The sequence below is a fragment of the Neophocaena asiaeorientalis genome, unplaced genomic scaffold (genome assembly GCF_003031525.2).
Source record: "Neophocaena asiaeorientalis asiaeorientalis breed wild unplaced genomic scaffold, Neophocaena_asiaeorientalis_V1.1 scaffold476, whole genome shotgun sequence".
NCBI classification, from domain to species: domain Eukaryota; kingdom Metazoa; phylum Chordata; class Mammalia; order Artiodactyla; family Phocoenidae; genus Neophocaena; species Neophocaena asiaeorientalis.
The window spans coordinates 9,002,206-9,018,509 of NW_020172178.1; the positions used below are offsets into that span (position 1 = coordinate 9,002,206).

At 44.1% G+C, this 16,304-nt stretch overlaps 1 protein-coding gene and 1 non-coding gene across 2 annotated transcripts; both read left to right on the forward strand.

The window, feature by feature from the left end:
* Positions 1-380: 380 nt before the first annotated feature.
* Positions 381-8,763, forward strand: EIF5 (eukaryotic translation initiation factor 5). The gene is made up of 12 exons (XM_024759001.1): positions 381-479; positions 614-825; positions 1,896-2,175; positions 2,286-2,367; positions 2,664-2,836; positions 3,104-3,215; positions 4,244-4,386; positions 4,639-4,797; positions 5,153-5,314; positions 5,645-5,809; positions 6,113-6,247; positions 6,653-8,763. Exons 3-12 carry the CDS (start codon positions 2,104-2,106, stop codon positions 6,740-6,742), a joined length of 1,293 nt encoding a protein of 430 aa, XP_024614769.1. The 5' UTR covers positions 381-479; positions 614-825; positions 1,896-2,103; the 3' UTR covers positions 6,743-8,763.
* Positions 3,752-3,875, forward strand: LOC112410032 (small nucleolar RNA SNORA28). The gene has a single exon (XR_003005309.1). It is a non-coding gene; the product is annotated as a small nucleolar RNA SNORA28 (small nucleolar RNA).
* Positions 8,764-16,304: the final 7,541 nt, after the last annotated feature.

A 16,304-nucleotide genomic window follows, 5' to 3' on the forward strand; every position in this document is an offset into this window, starting at 1 on the left:
AACGGAAGGGGCAGAGAGAAACCCCCGAGAGTTCCCCCGCCCGGAGCGGGAACTCGTGCGGGAACGCGGCCTCGGGAGCCGCAACGCCGCTGCCGAACAAGCGGGGGAGGGGGGCCAACCGCCATCTTCCTCGAGCGCCCAAACCGACAAAGCGCGAGACAGCGGCAGAGCTTCGCCGCCGCGGCCCGCCCACTCTCGCGAGCCCGCGAAGGCCTCTGGGAAAAGCGGGGGAGGGGAAAGCGAGAGAAGGAAGCCGGGATGCAGAGCTGGAGGCGGGCCGAGGCGGCGAGCGGAGCCTCAGGAAGCAGAAGGGGCGGGGAAAGACGCGACTGACGCGAAATGCTGGCCAATGACGAGCGAGCTCGGGTGGACGGCCAGCCAATGGGCTGTGCGGCCTGGCGCGGGGGGCGGGCGCTGGGGCCGAGGGTAGCTTGAGCGCGGCGGCGGCGTTGTTCAGTCACAGCGAGAACATTCCAGAGGTGAGTCCGGTGGAGGGGCGGAAGCCCCAGGCCCGGTCCCCCGTTCTCCCCGCACCCTCGACCTCCGCGGGCCGCTGGCTGGCGGGGAAGGCGCCCCGACGCCCGCGGCTCACTGCGCCTTCTCTCCGCGCCAGGTCGCCAGGCCCCGGGCGCTGAAGGGTGTGGACCCCGGACGTCGCTGGGACAGCCCCTCCCCGCTGCTCGGCGGCGCCTGGCCCGGCCGCTGCTCGCTGCGCTGCCTCCGCCGCCTCCACCGCCGCTCCTCGGACTCGGGTTCGCGCGCGCCTCACTTCATCCCAGTCCCGGGCGAGCAGCGTTGGGTTTATGTCTTTATTTGACGAAAACGGTGAGTCGGCGGGCCGGCGGGGAGATGGCGGCCGCACAAGATGGCGGCGCGCCGCGTGACCCGCGCGCGCGCCCGCGCCTGTGTGTGTGAGCGCGCGTGTGTGGCGCAGTTTGGGCGGGCGGGCGGCGGGGCCGGGCGCCGCGTCCCCTCCTGTCCTCACACCGCCCCCCGCCCCCGGCTGTACCCCACCCCCACCTGTACCCCACCCCGTCCTCGCGGGAGCGCGCCGCGCGGGCCCGCCGCCGCCCGGGGCTGACTCAGGCCTAATTGCTGCATTCCTGAGTCATCGCCGGGGCGGGGGCGGCCGGGCCGGCGGCCCTCGGCCGGATTCGCTTCCCCCGCCGGGCGGCGCACATGGCGGGGCTGCTGCGGGCGCCGGAGAAGCCGGCGACGTTGCGCCTCCGCCGCTCCCGCCTCGCGGGGGCCTCCGGCTCAGCCCTGACAGCCCTGGAGGGAACGACGGGCGCGGGGACGGGAGCGAAGGTTGCGGGTGCGTGTGCGCAGAGAAGAGGAAGGGACAGGAGGTCGCGGTCGGGGCCGGGCGTCCGCGCACGCTCCGCTGCGTCCCGCGAGGCCGTGTTCCGTGGGTGTAGTTGGGGACGGGTGGCTCTGGAGTAAGTAAGCCCTGGCTGCCGAAGGCGCCGCTTGAGCGTGAAGGACGTACAGAGTTTCGTCGTCGAGGGATGTATCACAAGTTTGTTGACAACACGGACTGGGCTGGGGAGAGGAGAGGCCTGTCTGTGTTCGTTCCTCGGCGGTCGTTAAAACACGGCTCCTCGGCCGAAGCCGACCGTTGTGACTGGTCGGGTAAAAACCCAGAGCAGCTGAAGCGCCGTAGTTGGTTGTCGTTTTAGTCTGGTGTCTCCCAGAATCACATCTGCGTCCAAATGGATACCTTTTATGTTGCTGCAGGTGTCCCGTGTTACGTGAGTCTGAGAACTGGCTTTTGCGTAACACAGATGCTTTTAACGTTGGAGCCTTAGGCGTGATTAGAAAGGACAGGGAGGTGGCTTAATGCAGGAATCGCGTTAAACGGGGGGGATTTGTTTGTTCTTCCTCCTCTTTTTCAGAGCTGTTGCGCAGCCATTGGTACCTGTATTGGGGAAACATAGCATACAAGCAAGAAGCTTACAGCCTCAGTGGCGAAAAATTTTTCATGTCAGAGACCGAGAACTCTTGCAGTCGTTTATGTCATCCCTTCTTCTCCAGACAGAGGATACCAAAAAGTTGCAATCAAAGATCTCTTCATCTTATTGATAAAGCCACTAATAAGCCAAAATGTCTGTCAACGTCAACCGCAGCGTGTCAGACCAGTTCTATCGCTACAAGATGCCCCGTCTGATTGCCAAGGTAATGTTCATCTTCATTTTAGTAGCAAGTCCTAAGTTTTTTTTCATAGATTATTGAAGATTGCTTCTCCCGGGGTAGACGCACAAAATTAAACTTCTTACTTCCTTTAGGTTGAGGGCAAAGGAAATGGAATCAAGACAGTTATAGTCAACATGGTTGACGTAGCCAAAGCGCTTAATCGGCCTCCAACGTGTAAGTAATGCCTCTTGAAAGAAGTCTAAAGAGGCATTTTATTGACACAAACGTGATAATTTCTGGTCTGCAAAATCTTGCCTGAACTGTATGTTGGTTAACTTCTGGGTCGAGTGGAAATTTGGGCTTAAAACTCATTGATGTGTTAGTTGTTACTATTATAAAAAACTATCTGGGCAACACATTTTTTGAACCTAGCAACTTAAAAATACAGAGTGTTATTTGTATAAATGAGGGTGAGCAGCCAAAGCTTAATTTAGTTAACTCTAATGAACAGATTTTCTTCCCCCAAATAGATCCCACCAAATATTTTGGTTGTGAACTGGGAGCACAGACCCAGTTTGATGTTAAGAATGACCGTTACATTGTCAATGGATCTCATGAGGCGAATAAGCTGCAAGACATGTTGGATGGATTCATTAAAAAATTTGTTCTCTGTCCTGAGTGTGAGAATCCTGAAACGGATCTGGTGAGTGCCTTTGAGGTTTTTGTCAGTAAAAGAAAAAACTGTATCTGTTTCTGTGATGTCAGCAAATTATGTTCCCGGGAAGGCAGAGCGAACATCATATTTTGCAGGTATTTCCATACTGATTTCATGTTAAAAAAAAGAAATTATTTTGATATTAGACTTGTGTTTTAGATGCCTCTTGATGGTTAGGTCCTTTCATATTTTGTTCCTCACAGAATTTTCATCATATATTATGATTGACATAATTTATTCTCGCTTTTTTGGCAGCATGTCAATCCAAAGAAACAAACAATAGGTAATTCTTGTAAAGCCTGTGGCTATCGAGGCATGCTTGACACACATCATAAACTCTGCACATTCATTCTCAAAAACCCACCTGGTAAGTGCTTATGATAACTTCTAAAATCTTGGCATAAAGCACCTGATAGTTGGAAACAATGGAAGTTTCTTTACTGCTGTAAAACTGGAGTGAGGTTGACCTTTGAATACCTGCACAAGTGAAAATTTGCCTATAACAATAGGGTCAGCCTTCTACATCCAAGGTTCAACCAACCATGGATGGTGTGAAACTGTAGTGTGTATTTATTGAGGAAAAAAAAACTCCATGTAAATGGACCTGTGCGGTTTAAACCTGTGTTGTCCAAAGGTCAACTGTTTAAGAAATTTCTAGTCATTGTGCCATATTTTACTGAATTTTGAACTTTTTTGTTAAATGTACTGTATTATGTATTGTTAAAGGTGAAGTACAGGCTGCCAATTAAACTCTACCACATTCTCGATTTTCAAGACCTGTCTTAGGATGTATGAAATACTGTAAAGCAAATTGTAATGGGATCTTAGTAAAGGATCGACTTCTGGAAAACTTTTGTAAATGTGGGTCTTTGCTCATTAAGCTAAAGTGGTTTTAGAGCATGCAAGCAACACTCTGTGGCAGATGATCAAAACTCTGACACAATTTGAGCTTGCTATAGCAAGAAAGTCTAACCTATTCCGGTGTTCTCTTCTCCGTGAGACAAGCCGTTATATGGGCTTAAACAGTGTTCCAGCTGTTGGCTAAAGTGCAGTTAAGAAATACCCTTATGTAAGTTCACGACGGATGGAAGGAGAGGGTCGTGAGTGCCACTTTACCTGGTCTTCTGAGGTATTACCACTCAGTCTTAATTTTACCCAATAGTTAATACCACTGATAGGTAGGGACATTCCATTCTCAGCTTGAGTTGCTTACCTGTGAAATACAGTGGATGAATTTAATTTGTGAATTCATTTAGAATTATAGGTAGCATTCTGTGTGTGGTTTTCTGAGGGGAGGGTTTCTAAGCAAAAGGGCAAGTTTTAAATGTTCACGATGGGTGATGAGGTGTAATACAAGTTACGGTACTAAACTTTATTTCCTTTTTGTCCCTGTAGAGAATAGTGACAGTGGTACAGGAAAGAAAGAGAAGGAAAAGAAAAATAGAAAGGGCAAAGACAAGGAAAATGGTTCCATGTCCAGCAGTGAGACACCACCACCACCACCACCACCCAGTGAAATCAGTCCTCCGCATGCTGTGGTCAGTGCAAGGTTGATGGGTGTGGTGGGCACTAAAATTGTGTATAGTGTGACCTTTGGTTGAGGTGAGCAGAAATGAACTGCTCTTCAGTGAACAATACATCAGTATATTGGGTTCCAGGTGCTATTCGTTGACTAAACTAACGTGAACACAAGTTTAGTGGGAAGTTGTTGTTGACTAGAAATCTGGGATTTCTTTTTATTACCTATAAGGTCGTTTTTTTTGGCCAAGCAGTTTTGTTTTTAAAAACAGGAAGAAGAGGAAGATGATGATTGGGGGGAGGATACAACAGAGGAAGCTCAAAGGCGAAGAATGGACGAAATCAGTGACCACGCGAAAGTTTTAACCCTCAGTGATGATTTGGAAAGGACTGTTGAAGAGCGTGTCAATATCCTGTTTGATTTTGTTAAGGTGAAATGCTTGCTTCAAGAACAGTTAAACATTTCTTGATCATACTAAATCAGCTTCTACCCATCCCTGAGCTTTGTTAGATATTACTTAAGCTGGGTACTTGACAGGTAGTTTGTTGTGTTTTTTCCATGCTTCCTTTTGAAATACTCAAATACAAGTCTCACCTTTACTTCTTCTATTTGTTCAGAAATTTTTTTGAGGGTGGTTCCAGGCATTGTCTTCGGCAGGTGTGTATTATTTAGAAGTCCTAGAACCTTCTTGAATTAGGTAGGGGAAGAGTTCGTAAGAGCAGGGACTGGTATCTCTAGAGCAAAATGTGCTTCCATCTCACTGAATTGCTTCCTTTTATTTGCAGAAAAAGAAAGAAGAGGGTGTTATTGACTCATCTGACAAAGAAATTGTAGCTGAAGCAGAAAGACTGGATGTAAAAGCCATGGGCCCTCTTGTTTTGACTGAAGTTCTTTTTAATGAGAAAATTAGAGAGCAAATTAAGAAATACAGGCGCCATTTCTTACGAGTAAGCAAATCATTCTAGATTCATAAGATTTTACAGCTGTGTGACCTTGGAAATACTGATTTAACCTCGTTTATTTGTACTGTCATCCTGAAAATGGAGATAATTGACCTACCTTAACAGGAATGGGAGTACCTGGAAATTGGTGCATGTAGTCCCTTATACGTAAAGTAAGTTAGAGATCTTTAAGCGTTGAACTCTCTGAATGACTGCTGTAGCGCCATGGCTTAAAAGAACAATTTCTAAGGCAATAAGTTTATTTAGAACATATATTAGAATTGTCAACTTAGAACATCTAAGAAAGCTTGTTAATGCTGAGATATTTATTTGCAGTTTTGTCACAACAACAAAAAAGCTCAACGGTACCTTCTTCATGGCTTGGAGTGTGTGGTAGCAATGCATCAAGCTCAGCTCATCTCCAAGATTCCACACATCTTGAAGGAGATGTATGATGCAGACCTTTTGGAGGAAGAAGTCATCATCAGCTGGTCAGAAAAGGTGGGGAATATTTAAATGGCTCTTTAAGATTAGAAGTATTGGGGCTTTTTTGGAAGAAGTAGTTAACTACTAATACCTAGTCTGTACATGCTTGACTGGTGTAACCTGTAGGGTGATTCTCATCATGGTAGCTTTCTAGTAAGGTTTCTAGAAAACCTTGTGCTGAATACATTTATTCTGCTGAGGGGTCAAGATTAGGATGTGGCCCAGTCCCCTCAAAGAGATGTATTTGGGCAATTATATAAATGACTCGCATTATTTTAAATTCCTTGAAGTAAGAAAATTATACTGAACACTTTTTAGGCCTCTAAGAAATATGTCTCAAAAGAACTTGCCAAAGAGATTCGTGTCAAAGCGGAACCTTTTATAAAATGGTTGAAGGAAGCAGAGGAAGAATCTTCCGGTGGTGAAGATGATGATGAAGATGAGAACATTGAGGTAAACGCTGGGGAAGTCGTTAAATACAGTGTTAGTGGTGGGTGTTTGAGAATTATAAAATGCCAGTATTGGGTAATACAGCCTCTTAATTTGGTAAGTAATCACATTAATAGAAAAGGTGCTGGAAATCTCTCCTACCCCCAGACATTGATTCCAAATAACAGTCTGAATTTCCAAAGGGAGAGTTTATTTAACGTAAGTATAGGGTTGATCGTCCATAAAAATAAGGTACTGTTAGGCTGCAGAGGGTTAACTTACTTTTTACATACACACAAATTTTCATGAAGAATAATGGCTTTCTCTAGGTAGTTTTTGTCCTTTGTTGACCATTGACTTCTTAGTGGTTTTATTTTACAAGGGTTTACTGGGATAAAGGTTTACAATCAAAAATCTTCATTTTATCAGGTGGTGTATTCAAAGACTGCCAGTGTACCGAAAGTTGAAGCTGTAAAGTCTGACAACAAGGACGATGACATTGATATTGATGCCATTTAAAGGGGTGGGTGCAGCCCAGCTTAACAGTGTAATGCTGAGAATCTTTCTGCATCATCAGCCAGAAGTGCAACATGTATGTGCAAAAGCTAAAATGGCTTAACGTCATGCTACACTTTCTACTAAAAATGTATTGCTGTGAGTGGTCTGTATTTAAACCCAACAAGACATCTAGGGAGTCCATACACACATATCAGTGAGCAGAGTAGTTTGCTTATTTACAGCATGTTTCTTTTTGAAAATTTAGTGGTGGACACATTTGGGTCACATTTATACAGTTATAAAAATAAAGATTTTGGTCGTTCTTCAGATTTTTGGCTCTGAATGACTTAAGTAAGCTGAAATAATTGGCTCCTTCAAAAAATGTTGCACCATCATCTAATCTGATAGGATTATTGGAGCCTGTTAGTACTTCTGAGTCTTATTTCTCGTCCCTCAGATTGGCATCTGGTAATGTACATTCTTCCCATGCCAAGATGGACTGATAATCAAGTGACAGTGCAACACCTTTAACTTACTGAGATGTTAAAGTGACCTGGGTGTCCTCTAAATAATTGTAAGAACAGGTTTTGAAACTTGAATTGTGTATTTTTTTTTTCATTTTTTCTATACTTGCCCCAAATTGTAGTCTTTGAAGTCATGTGCATTGCACGTTGGATGATCCAGGGGAATTACTACATTAACATAAACATTTTATTATGTGTATGTAGCTCTTGCTTTATATTGAGAGAAAACTGAAACTTTGGGGAGTGATAAGTAAGCTCTACGATTTTATTGGGGGGAAGCAGGAAAAGGTACACTTAATCTCTAGCAAAAACTGAGCAAAATTTTTCAATCAATTTTACTCTTGATTCAAATTACAACTTCAAAATATTTAGACATACTGTATCTTTTGTTCATTGTGGATTTTTCCCCTGATAAACTGGTTCTTTGATGACTTCTGCATTTGGATACATAGCTTATACTTTCTTGGTTTTTGTTGCTATCTTGCCAAAACAAGTGTTAACTATATCTCAGATTCCCCCCACCCCCCAAAATGTCTTATTTTTAAAAAAAGCTAAAACCATACTTCTAAGAGCCTATATTTTGGTGTAAGACTTGGGGTGTTTTTTATTTTCACAATGAATAGTGTGAGATACCCGGGAAGTCTGTGATGATGGCAACTGAAAGCAGGTGACTAGGGCCTGACCCAGCCTATCCTGGGCTTTAGGTTTGGAAATAACTTCTTGTGATTTGCTTGCCCAATTTGCTGATGTAAACTCACTTGATAGAAGGGCTTATGACTACATCTGAGAAATCATCTTGAGGATGCAAATTTACACAAAAAGTACACTGGGAATCAAAATGCGTGGAGAGCACTGGCTTATATCATTCACCTCTTTGTTTGTGATCCATCTCACAGATTACAATGAGACCTTAACAAATGTATGTAAGTTTTTTTCACATTGAAATTATATGAACATTTGGTATAATAAAACCTTGTTAGCTTGGTATTTTAAGAAATTAAACCCTGGCAATCTTACTGGAGAGGTACAAATTGGTCTCCAGCTGCCTTTCTTGATAGATTTTGATGAGATTGAAGGAGAGCCATATACCTACCTGGAGGGGAATGTGCTTTGTCGCACCAAAGAGAAGAGGTTTTTGCAAATTCATGTCTCACCTAGGTTTTAAATTTTTGCCATTATCTGGAATTGTTCTGGGGGGATCAAGTTGCATTCAGCATACCCATTATCAAGCTAATGAGGTTCTGTTATAGAGGGTTTTTTTCCCCTTTTTCTTCCTCCCCCACCCCCTTAAATCTGAAGGAAAACTTACAAGGCTTCTAAACACTAAAGAGAAAATTTTGGCTTAGACCACTCTTCAGTCTAGTGCCAAACTTTCAGTGGAATTCAAATCCACAGAGTAAGGAGTTTATTCATAGCAGCTATCCTAATAGAGGGATCTTTCACTTTGCTGTATTCAACTGTCTTAAAACTTCCTGTTTGAAACAGCTATGTTATGTGATTAAAACAACGTTAAAATTATTTTTTGTCTCTGCTTTAATATTAACCTAAATTTTTGTTTTTAAAATTGAAGCATTGAAATCTCCCCTTTTTTGTAGCTGTTGCTTCAGATTTGTGTTGGATGTTTCCTTCTGCAGTTGCCCCCTACTCAGAAACAGATGTTGCTCATTACAGTGGCTTTCCTTAGATCTTGTGTTCTTATTCTGTAACTCAAGTTGATTACAAACCAGAAAGGTCTGCTTTCATTTGGTTTCTTAAAATCTTGCCTGGGTGTTGATGAGGGACTTGAGGTGTGTTTGGTATATAGTTAAATAACTGGCTATAGCATTTAGCCTTAGTTAAGAAAGGAATGTTTTTAAAGTTATGAGGTTAATGAACTTGAAAGGTACTATTTGGGCTCCTAAAGGTTTGAGAGGGAATGGGTGTTCATCTAATGAATTGCTACAGCTTCACCGGCCAGTATTAAGAGCAACCCTAAAATGCAAAAATTTTGCCCAACCCTTGTATTGTCAGTTCTGATGGTTTTTCAGATTTCAGCCTATCTGACCACTCCAAAGCTTCAAAGCGCTCTCGGTACCAGGAGCAGTATTGCACTTGAGTCTCTGCCCTCTGCAACTATCGTGTGGTTTGTGTGCTATCTTTCCTGAATGGACAGTCATGTTTACATCTTCTCTGTCCCCGGTACTCTGGATAGATCTTTACTCCTCCAAGAATGACACTCCATAAGACTTGCCAAAGGTGCTGTGTCTGACCTGTGCACAGTCTCCAGAATTTGTCCCTTTGAGCCTTTGTAGGAGGTTGGGAGCTCAGGCATTGTGGCCACCTGCCTCAGGGTTCTATATTCCAGCCCTAGCCCAACAAAGAGGTCTTCAGAAAGATTGCTAGTTCTTCACAGCCGGAAAATTGAACCATTCCTATGTGCTAGCGTATGGAAATAACACGGAGAGGTTCTTTCCTCAGAACCCAAACCAGGACTTGTACATTGTTCTCAATGACTGGTATTCGGTTATGCGTTCTGAGTTTAAGGGGCATATTCACCTGAGCTCTGGAGTCATCTAGGTTTTGGCAGGCCCTCTGTAAAACTAGAAGCCCATCTTTCTGTGTCTAATGGGGATGGTAATGCCTGTGTACAGCAATTAGAATACAGCAAGCAGGAGAGGTAATGCGTGAGTGGGGCAGCTAGGAAAAACTGCCCTCAGGAAGAGAGACAGAAGGGAAGAAGTGCTCATGCCGGTACCTGCAGACATTCAAAACAGGGGTTACAGCAGATTGAGAGCAGTGGGTAGTTGAAAGGGCTGTTATTTTTGGCTGGAGCAGTTTCAGAGTGGTACAGTTTTTGCCTCAAGCAGCCCTTAATGTGCAGTGATGTTCAGACCAGTCTAGAGCAGAGGCTGAGGGCAGGCCATGGCCCCACCTGGGGCCCATAACATAATGTAAATAGCAGCATGAACCAGAAGCCAGCACAGCCTGAGATAAGGATTGACAGGTGCAGGGCCAGTGTATGAGGCTGGGTTGAGTCTGGTCCCAGTGGTCCTCTAACATTCAGGGAAAGAATCCTTCCAAAGTACCCAGTGAGGTCGGTGGCATAAACATTAGGTAATGTGTACTTCACAAGGAAGGAACAGGTCCTGAGGAGGAGATTGGCTGAAGGTTCCACAGCACACAGCCCAGACCCCATGGCTTTTGCTGTGTGAGCTTCCACCTTGTCCCACCCTACAGTTCTCAGGTCCTGTAAACTGGGAAGCACCTAGGGCAAGGATAAGGAGTAACTTTTTGGTCCGTAGGGTGGTTGTTGGAGGGAGGGCCAGGTAGCAGCTCTCAGGGTCCAGGCTTGACTTGGGTGAAGCTCCAGACAGAATCTGAGGCAGGGTGCCAACCTCATGCACCCCATCTGTACCCCTGGCCCGCATCTCACACTTGCTTCAGCCTTGCCCCACCTTAAAGGAGCTCGCAGACCAAAGCAGACACAGGACAGAGGGGTGGAACTTCGGAGGAGGGAGGAAATGATTGGGGACTTCGAGGAATGTCTTAGAGAAGAGGTAGCATTTCAAAGGAATTTACCCTGGAGGAAGAAGTAGGGGAGCATGTCTGGAAAGTAGAAGCTACTCCCTTTAGTTGAGTGCAGTGTGTGGGATGAGGCTGGAGGAGGTGGCAGTACTCATCTACAAACTGAACCCTGGAGAACTGAGTCTTCATAAGCTGCAGGAATGGAATTACATTTGTATCCTTCTGCCAGGAATGCTGAGCCACTGTGGGAATCGAGGAGGGCTATTAATCCCGTGGCTGACAAAGCCAGCAGCTGCCATGAGGGTGGACTGGTCAGACAAGGATGCACTTTGGCCTGGGAATGTCAGGGTCCCCTGGCTGTCCTGAGGGTACAATGTCAGACTGGAAGGATTAACAAGCCCAAATTCCTATCTCACAGGCAGCAGAATCTGAGCACCCAGGAGTGCTGGAACCTTCCCTGCAGACCAAGATCTCCCGTCTGGGGTTAGGGCAGCACCCTGGAGGGGATTCCAGGAGGTTCAGGGCCTGAGTGAACACAGGGCTTTTCTGTTATGACTTGCAAGCTAGGAACAGCCCCTCTGTAGTTGCAGGGTTGGATTCCTCAAAGAGCAAAGAAAAGCATTCTCAAATGTGATCACAGGTCTTATGTGATAAAGTTCTTTTGGTGACATAACTCATGGAGTCAGTTGGGAACAGTTTCCCAAGGATTCACATTATGACGGAATCACTGGGAGCCCCAGTGCACAAACCTGGCCTTGCAAGGACCCAAGAGACACCAGCAGGTCCAGCCTTGTGGACACAGATTGTACCAACTAGGACTCCAGGTCCCTGGGCAAGAAAGAACATTCCTCCAGGGCGCTTGCCCACATGTCTACTTCCCTCTGGGTTTCTCTAGTTCTCCGTCCAATACTCATGAAATTTCTGGCCCTGTAAAGCTACACGGAACCTCCTCATGACTTCGTTTTCTCATGGCCCCCTGTGACCATCAAGCTTCTGTTCCTGCTGGTTAATGCTCAGTTCTCCAGACTTACTAGTTGAGATTCCTAAGAAGGCATGTCTGATAGTCTCACACTGGTCTTGCAACATTTCTATCAGGTTGATTTCTTTTCACTTCCAGCACCATGAGCTCCAGTGGCAGCTCCAGTCAAATGTGGCCAAAGGTGGGGGAGGGGCCCAGGGGGTGCAGAGTGTTACAAGGGATTTGAAACATGGCTGTCAAAGGCTACCTCGCAATAGGGATTTGTGATTGGAGCAAGGGAAACTGGCGCTTGGACAGGCGCCAGGACAGGGTGTTTTCGCTGGAACCTATTTCCTGTGTAAAGGACATCTGCACAGCAGCCTCCTTGTATACCCAGGCAGTCAAACAGCAAATGGACTCTGCTCTTCTGTGAGCGCGCAGCACTTCAGTTACCCTGTGTGGGAGGCAAGAGGAGAGGACATGGGCCCTGATGAAGAGATCTTAGGGTCAAATAGGGGAGGCACAGTTTGCCTTCAGGAAGCTACTGGGGGTTACCTGATAAAGAGGTGACCTTGCACAGTTGTGGTTAGAATATGTGTGAAAGGCTGTTAGTGAAGGTTTCCTGGGAGGATGCAGAGTGGACGAGTTCCTGAGTTAAATAATATCCTCTGGGCCACAGGGAGACCCAACTGGTGGAGCCAGATGCAGACTCAAGAGGAGCATTTTGTGTGAAAGAAAAATCAGACTGCGGTTACCAGGCTATAGATAACACAAGGGACATCAAGGAACTAAAGATGTGGAGAAAGTCAAGATGATGTCTGAACAAAACGTAAATGTCAATAAAGAGAAAACCTAAAAAAAAACCCAAAAATTATGGAGTTGAAAAGGACAATAACAAATGAAAAATCCACTAGAGGGATTCAAAGGCAGCCTTTGAGCACACAGAAGAATCAGTGAACTTAAAGATAGGACAAGGGAAGAACAAGAAAAACAGATGGGACAAAAATGAACAGAACCTGAGTGACCTGTGGAACACCATGAAGAGGAACAACATATACCTTGTGGGAGTCTCGGAGAGAGAGAGGGAGAGAAAAGGGCAGGGAGAATATTTGAAGAAATAATGGCTGAAAATGTCCCAAAGTAAATGAATGAAGCTCCATGAACATCCAAGAGGCTTCAAGTTCCAAGTAAAATAAACACAAAGAGATCCACCAGAGACGCATAATCAAACTTTCAAAAGGTAAAGAGAACTTGAAATCATCAAGAGAAGCAACTCATAACAGTGACCTGATAGCATAGCAGGTTTCTCATCAGAAACCTTGGAGGTCCTGCAAGAAATGTTCAAGGGACTCCTGCAGGGTGAAATGAACACTAGACAATAACTCAAAGCCATAAGAAAAAATAAAGGTTTCAATAAAGGTAAATACATGGAAAATGATAAAAGGTAGTATTATTGTAACAGTGGTTTGTAACTCAGTTTTCTATGTGATTTAAGAGAGTAATACATTAAAAATCTAAGAGCTAGTAGTATAGTTTCTGTGTTATCTTTTGGGGCACTGCACTGTATAAAGATGTAATTCTGTGACAACAGATACGGGTAGGGATAGAGCTGTAAAGGAGCTTATGTTAGTAGAGAGTGTATAAGTTCAAGTCAGAGTGTTATAACTTTAGGATGTTAAATGTAGTGCCCACGATGACTACAAAGAAAACAGCTCTAGAATATATACAAAAGGAAATGAGGGCTTCCCTGGCATTCCAGTGGTTGACTCCATGCTTCCAACGCAGCGGGTACTGGTTCGATCCCTGGTCGGGAAACTAAGATCCCACATGCCACACCATGCGGCCAAAAAAATTTTTTTTTAAATGGAAATGAGGAAAGAATGAAAGCATTTAACCTCAAAAAAAAAATCCACTAAATGCGAAAGACAACAGTAATGCGGGAAATGAAAGACAAAAACCTATGAGGCATACGGAAAGAAACAGCACAATGACAGAAGTCCCTACTTGCCAGTAATATTTTAAATGTAAATGGATTAAACTGCCCAATCAAAAGACAGAAATTGGCAGAATGGATAAAAACACGTGACCCAACAACAAGCTGTCTACAGGAGACTCACTTGAGATTCAAACACAAATAGATTGAAAGTGAAAGGATGGAAAAAGATATTCCATGCAAATAGTAACCAGTAGAGATAGGGGTGGCTATACTAATATCAGACAAAATAGAGTTTAACTCAAAAGAGTTCATACAAGAGACAAAGACAATATGTTAATAAAAGTTTAAATGCATCAAGAAGATGATAACAATTATAAATATTTACACACCTAATAACAGACCAGCAAAATATATGAAGGAAAACCTGGCAGAATTGAAAGGAGAAATAGATGGTTCTAGTGTAGTAGTTGGAGATTTTAATACCCCACTCTCAATAATGGATAAAACAACCAGACGGAAGGTAAGTAAGGAAATCGAGGACTTAATACAATAAACCAACGAGGTATAACAAATATACATAGCACCCTGCCCAGCAACAGCTATACACATTTTTCTCAAGTGCACATGGAACATTTTCCCCAGTAAACCATATGTTAGGACACAAATGAAGTCTTACTATATTTTAAGAGATATCATACAGGGCTTCCCTGGTGGCGCAGTGGTTGAGAGTCCACCTGCCGATGCAGAGGACACGGGTTCGTGCCCCGGTCCGGGAAGATCCCACATGCCGCGGAGTGGCTGGGCCCATGAGCCATGGCCGCTGAGCCTGCACGTCCGGAGCCTGTGCTCCGCAATGGGAGAGGCCACAACAGTGAGAGGCCTGCGAACCGCAAAAAAAAAAAAAAGATACCATACAAAGTTATCTTCTCTGACCACAATGGAATGAAGTTAGAAATCAACAACAGATTAAAATTAGGAGGCAAAACTTGTAGAAATTAAGCAAAATGCTCTTACACAATTGATGGATCAAAGAAGAAATCAAGGGAAATTAGAAAATGCTTAGAGATGAATAATAATTTAAAAAAACAGGAATTCCCTGGTGGTCTAATGGTTAGGGTTCTGCGCTTTCACTGCAGGGGGGCATGGGTTCGGTCCCTGGTCGGGGAGCTAAGATCCTGCATGCCGCATGGCGTGGCCAAAATAAATAAACCACACACATACCAAAACGTAAGAGACACAGTAAAAGCAATGCTAAGAAGGAAATTTATAGCTATACATGCTTATGTTAAAAAAAAAACACACAACCTAACAACAATTTAAGGGACTATAAAAAGAACAAACTAAAAGCTAGTGGAAGGGAGGAAATAACAAAGACTAGAGCAAAGATAAACAAAATAGAGAATAGGAAAATAATAGAAAAAATAAATGAAGCCAAAAGTTGGTTCTTTGAAAAGATCAACAAAACTGACAGACTTTTAGCTGGATGGAGTAAGAAAAAAAAAAAAAGTCTCAAATTACTAAAATCAGAAATGAAAATGGGGAGATTACTATTGAGTCCGTAGAAATAAAAAGGGTCATAAGTGCAGTATGCACAACTCTACACCCACAAATTGGATAACCTGGATGAAAGGGACATTCCTAGAAACACCCTGCCCAGACCAAGGCACCAAGAAATAAAAGCTAGTATGACTAGTAAGGAGATTGAATCAGAAATATAAAATCTCCAGACGATAAAAGCCACAGACCTGATGGCTCTACTGGTTAACTACCAAATATTTAAATAAGAATACAATCCTTCTCAAACTTTTCCAAGAATATCGAAGAGGGAACACTGCCTAACTCATTCTATGAGGCCACCATAACCCTGCTACCAAAGGCAAAGACACTACAAGAAAACTATCCCTTATGTACATTGAAGCTGAAGTCCCCAATAAAGTACTAACAAACTAAGCTAGAAACATATTGAAAGGATTATACGTCAGGCCTACGTGAGATTTCTTCCTGGAATGAAATAATGCATCAACACAAAAATTGGTCGGTGTAATATACAATATTAACAGAATGAAGGAAAAATCTACATGATACATCCTGACTAATGCAGAAAAAGCATTTGACAAAATTTAGTACTTTTTCATGATAAAAACATGCAAACAACTTGGAATAGAAGGAAACTACCTCAACGTAATAAAAGCTGTAAATGAAAAGCTCACAGGGAACATCATACTCAATGGGGAAAGACGGAAAGGTTTTCCTCAAAGATCGTGAGCAAGGCAAGGAAGTCTGCTTTCAACACTTCTATTCATCATAATACTGGAAGTTCTAGCCAGAGCATTTAGGTAAGAAAAAGAAAAGTATCCAAATAAGAAAGGAAGAAGTAAAACTATCTCTTTGTGCAGATGATCTGATCTTACATGTAGAAAACCGTAAGAATTCCACAAAAAAACCCAAAAAACTAAAACCAAAAGGGCTTCCCTGGTGGCGCAGTGGTTAAGAATCTGCCTGCCAATGCAGGGGATGTGGGGTCACGCCCTGGTTGAGGAAGATCCCACATGCCGTGGAGCAGCTAAGCCCGTGTGCCACAACTACTGAGCCTGTGCTCTAGAGCCCGTGAACCACAACTACTGAGCCCATATGCCACAACTACTGAAGCCCACACACCTA